Here is a 5,524-nt window from a genome sequence, read left to right on the forward strand (position 1 = left end):
CTAGATAAAGCACTAAATAAAAATTGCTATCACTTTCTAAACTTCTTAACACCTTTAAATTCTCAAGAACAACACCAAATCAGCGTAACGAAAAAACTTAGAAATTGGTAACAACCATTACTTTCGTCACTGTTTGTTACCTTGCCGAGACCATCGAGGATTTTTTATTCTACTCCTTTACACCAACAATGCTTCTTTCTTATGTTTATAAGAATAAAACCCAAGAGACTGAATCTTCAATCTTGTAACTTTATTTAATTTGTTGTTGCAATTTTCTATTTTCTTCTCTAGTAATTTTTGGTTTATGTGATTGAAAATATAATTGTTGATATTTCTCTAAAACTGTCTGTTGAAATTCTAATTTTGTTTTAAAGTTCTTTTGTTAAGGTTTTGTTGATGAAGATTTTACTACTTATGTTGTGGAATTTGGCTTTCTAGATTAATATGATTCTTGGTAGTTTTTTATTTGTTAGCAGTAAAAAAGATAGTTCTTGAAAATTTGAAGATTGTTGTTTATGGATTGGTATGTATTTAAATAAAGAATTATTTTAGTTTTAGAGAGAAAATGAATTTTTAAAAAGAAAAAGTATGAATTCAAATAAAAAAATAAAAAATTAATTTTGAATAAAAAATTAATTATAAAATAATTAAGTATCATATTTTAAATTTTAAAAATATTTTTATTTCGATTTTAATAATAAGATATATTTTTAAAATTTATTTTATTTTTTAAAATCAAATAAATCAAATTCAAATTTTAGCACGCTTGATGAATCAAATTGGACTGCTGTATTTATACATACTAAAGTAACAGTACTCTATAAATGATCAGAGAATCTGTTGAAGCTCTGCTTTTGTTTTTTTGTTTTTCTTTCCTTTTCCCTTGCTTTTCTTTCCTCTCTTTTCCTTTTCTTGTATGATATGCTTATGCTGTTGGGTCATTTCCTCTCTCTTCGTTCACACATCCACAACATCCACGCTGTACACTTTTTCCCTCGCAGGTACCCCCAATTCTTTCTCTTTCTCTCTCTCAAAACCAAAAAGACTTTTGTTATATCGATTCGTACACAAAATCCTCTTAAAAAACTCCCTGCTTTTATTTCCTTGTCTGCCATCAACTCCCTTAAATACAACTCCTCCACTTCCCTCCTTTCTCTCACTCCCTTCTCTCTATTCTCTCTCTCTTCAGCCGGGTAGTAATTTTCCGGCGACATTATCAGCCGTGTTCTTCACTTTTATTTTCTAGTTTTATTATCCATCGACATGAATATCGTAATGGGCTGAATTCTTTTGGGTTCTTTTCTCTCTTCTGGTTAATCATTTTCCAGCCCTACTTTTTTCCACCTTTCCTCAGCAAGACAACCGAACGAAAAACAGATACTACTCTGAAAAAAATCATACAAAGTGCATTCCTTTGTTGTTCTCGTGTGAAATCCTATTTGGGTTTTACTTCTTACCCTATCTTTCATCTGGGTTTCCCTTGAAATACACAATGATCACTGCCACAGACCTCTATCATGTACTTACTGCCGTGGTGCCACTTTATGTGGCCATGATCTTAGCCTATGGCTCTGTGAAATGGTGGAAAATCTTCAGCCCTGACCAGTGCTCTGGCATCAATCGGTTTGTTGCTCTGTTTGCAGTGCCTCTCCTTTCTTTCCATTTCATATCCACCAACAATCCATATGCTATGAACTTGAGGTTCATAGCGGCAGATACGCTCCAAAAGGTCATAGTCTTGGTAGTGTTAGCTATCTGGTCAAGAACCAGCTCAAGAGGTTCCCTGGAATGGTCTATAACCTTGTTTTCGCTCTCAACTCTTCCTAACACTCTTGTCATGGGCATTCCTTTGTTGAAGGGAATGTATGGAGAATTTTCAGGGAGCTTGATGGTCCAAATAGTCGTGCTTCAATGCATAATTTGGTACACATTGATGCTCTTTCTCTTTGAATACAGAGGAGCAAGACTTCTGATAGCAGAGCAATTCCCAGATACTGCTGGCTCTATCATTTCCTTCAAAGTGGATTCTGATATCATTTCTCTGGACGGAAAAGAGCCATTGCAAACTGATGCCGAGGTAGGGGAAGACGGGAAACTCCACGTTACTGTTAGAAAATCTACTAGTTCTCGGTCGGAAATTTTTTCTCGCCGGTCGCATGGTCCAAACTCAGGTGTTTCTTTAACCCCAAGACCATCAAATTTGACGAATGCAGAAATTTACTCCCTCCAATCATCCAGGAATCCAACGCCAAGAGGGTCCAGCTTCAACCACACTGATTTCTACTCAATGGTGAATGGGAAAAACATAAGCAACGTGAGTCCAAGACAATCCAACTTCGGAAACTTGGGTTTTGATGAAGAGAATGGACTTGGGGTATTTGGTAATACAGGGAAAGCCAATGGCAGTTCTTATCCTGCTCCAACTAGTGCAGGAATCTTCTCTCCTGTGACTGGACCAGGTGCCAAAAAGAAGGTAAACGGAACTGATGGTGGAAAGGATTTGCACATGTTTGTTTGGAGTTCAAGCGCTTCTCCTGTGTCAGAAGGTGGGATTCATGTTTTCAGGGGCGGAGAGTATGGGAATGATCTTGGTGGCGTAGCTCACCAAAAAGGTACAAACACTATTAGTTGAGAGTTCGGTGTCTTTAGTGGTTTACCGCATGTTCTGATTGCGTTTTTGTATTGAGCGAGCATAAAGATTTGGCAGTTTCCAACACTAAACTTTAAGGTTATTTGTTAAATCTTATATGTAGTTTTGGTTGTTTCTTGGATGTTTTGAATGTGGTTTCATAGTATTGGACGTGAATTAGTTGCAATTTTGTCTTATTGGAATGTTCTGTTTATTGGGGTAACTGTATTTGTCTTGTTGAATGAAGGTTTGGGATTGGAGATTGCTTTTTTCCGTTGTGGATGAAGTGGGGTTTGGTTGGTTGTTTGTTTCGTCTTTTCCTTTTCGCCTTTCTTGTTGATGGTCTTGTTCTTCTTTCTTTTGATCAACAGAGTGCTCTGTTTTCTTTTGTTCGTATTCGTCATCACTTGAATAATGCTTTCCTCTCATGTCATTTTCTTTTGTTCTATTAGCAACAATTAATTTATTTATATCTTTTATGTTCAGATTATGATGAGTATGGTAGAGACGAATTTAGCTTTGGTAATAAGCCAGTAACAAATGGGGTTGACCGTGAAGGTCCAGTGCTTTCCAAGCTTGGTTCAAGCTCCACGACTGAACTCCACCCTAAGGTTGGTGCGCACGCTGAAACAAGGCCAGCTGCCATGCCTCCTGCTAGTGTTATGACCAGACTCATCCTGATCATGGTGTGGCGAAAACTAATCAGGAATCCTAACACTTATTCCAGTTTGATTGGCCTCACCTGGTCTCTTGTTTCGTTCAGGTGTGTAAAACTACATAGCCTGTTAATTGTACAATATTTTTCTAATCCAATCATACAAACTTTTAATGGCTTATTGCATTTGTGCAGGTGGGGTATTCGGATGCCTGCTATAATTGCCGGTTCAATAGCTATTCTTTCTAATGCAGGTCTTGGAATGGCTATGTTTAGCCTTGGTAAGTTGATTATCAACTCGTTTAGGATTCTGTGTATGCTAGATTTCCAGGCATTTTAGCTGGGAAAACAGCTGTTGTCAACTCTTTTTTTGGCTTTGAGTCTTCTCAACAAGCAAAATTATGGGCTATAGGTTTATTCATGGCACTTCAGCCACGAATTATTGCATGTGGAAACACAATTGCGACCTTTGCCATGGCAATTCGGTTCCTAACGGGTCCTGCGGTTATGGCTGCTGCCTCAATTGCTGTCGGGTTGAGAGGTGTTCTTCTGCGCATTGCTATTGTGCAGGTAATAGCAGTCTATTTTGGGTCTACTACCCTCTTAAGTAGATTTGATTCAAGGCGTGGATTGTTTGAATTTTCAGGCAGCTCTTCCACAAGGGATTGTCCCATTCGTCTTTGCTAAGGAATACAATGTTCATCCCGATATATTGAGCACTGGGTACGTTATTAGAAGCTTTTATCTAAATTCCAACTTCTAATATGCAGAATTCCTCCATGCGTGCATGTTGGGTTTCATGATCTATGTGCTAGTATTCCAACGTGAATATGGTGGTGTGATCCAAGTCCAAAGACGCTACACTTTTCATGTTTATTTCATGCTATTATGAATGCTTTTTTCTTTTTCTTTTTTGTATAATTGAATCAGTGTAATTGTTATAGTTTAAAATGTGATCATAGATGCGAAGCCCAAAATCATTTTTATTCCTTATTTGTTTCAGGGTCATATTTGGAATGCTGATTGCCCTTCCTATAACACTGGTTTACTACATCTTGCTGGGACTTTGAAGCAGAGCTCTCTGAGAAGCTGAGAGAGGAAAGAAGACTACTAGATACAATTAGTTACTACCCATTTTGAGTGGGAAATTTTTGGATTTCTCTAACCAGCTGGGGGGTAAATACAGTAATTTTCTAAACTGATTTGGGGTGATAGCAGGAGGAAACATGGACAGTAGAGGGGGCGAGAAACTTTTTGTTTTGTTTATGTTTTATCACTCGGAGCCTCGTGCTTTTCGTTTTGTTCTTTTTTTTTTTTTTTTTTTCTTAAATGAAGAAAGTGAGTAATGTTTGTAGTTCAGTTAATGAAATATATCTCTGCATTTTCTTAAACCCTCTAAGGTCAAAAAAAGATATTCCTTTTGTCTTTGGTTTTTTGTTCCTTATTTTTAAATGTCTCAAAATTACATTTTTTTTTTATATTTAAAATTTTTATTTTTTATATTTTAAAAATAATTTTTACAATTTTTATTTTTTGTTGATATTAAAAATTATGAAATTTTAATTTTATAAGAAAAGTTTTAATTTTAATATTAAATATATTAAAATAAAAAATTTGTTTTTTAAAAATTTCATAAAACTCAACGTAGGAGGGAGAATTAATGCGATTCTAATCTCTATGCAAAGAAAGAAATAAATTCCCACACATCGACTGCAAAAGAAATGCTTTTTATCTTTTTTCAATGCTAGTATTGAAATACTAACTAGCAGACCAAAAAGCTACTTATAATAAAAATCTGAGGCCTAAAGCGCCACCAGCTGTCACTGGAGACTGGATTTTGTCTATCAATTGGTAAACATTGAAAAGATGGGAGGTCTAACGTTTGATAGCTGTCTTTAGGCTGGGCTGGTAAGCTTAGGTACTTAACTTGTGCTGGAGGAGCTAGATTTAAACTTATGTCGGCTTGTTGGAGACCCTCTGAAATTGACCCCTGCATCACGTTAATTTTTAAAATATTGTGCTGAGTTTTGTTTTATAAAAAGCGTTTTATTAGTCGAAAAATGTTACGAGCATTTATTTTGAATTTAAGTACGCAATTTATGCAAGAGTTATAATTTTTTTTTAGGATAATGACATCTATATCAAATATCGTGATTTATGTTAATTTAAAAAATATTATTTATTTTGATTTGTGATTCATCAAATTTTATAGTTTTATTTTATAAAAAATATTTTATAAA

General features: G+C 35.4%; 1 protein-coding gene across 1 annotated transcript; it reads left to right on the plus strand.

Moving 5' to 3' along the window:
- Window positions 1-850: 850 nt before the first annotated feature.
- On the plus strand, window positions 851-4,675 carry LOC111296213 (putative auxin efflux carrier component 1b). Its single transcript, XM_022890387.2, has 6 exons — window positions 851-2,612; window positions 3,116-3,392; window positions 3,480-3,565; window positions 3,697-3,854; window positions 3,931-4,007; window positions 4,288-4,675. Exons 1-6 carry the CDS (start codon window positions 1,493-1,495, stop codon window positions 4,352-4,354), a joined length of 1,785 nt encoding a protein of 594 aa, XP_022746122.2. The 5' UTR covers window positions 851-1,492; the 3' UTR covers window positions 4,355-4,675.
- The last annotated feature ends 849 nt before the right edge of the window (window positions 4,676-5,524 follow it).

Source organism: Durio zibethinus, chromosome 12, assembly GCF_047325235.1.
Source record: "Durio zibethinus cultivar Kanyao isolate XHJ-2024 chromosome 12, ASM4732523v1, whole genome shotgun sequence".
NCBI lineage: Eukaryota > Viridiplantae > Streptophyta > Magnoliopsida > Malvales > Malvaceae > Durio > Durio zibethinus.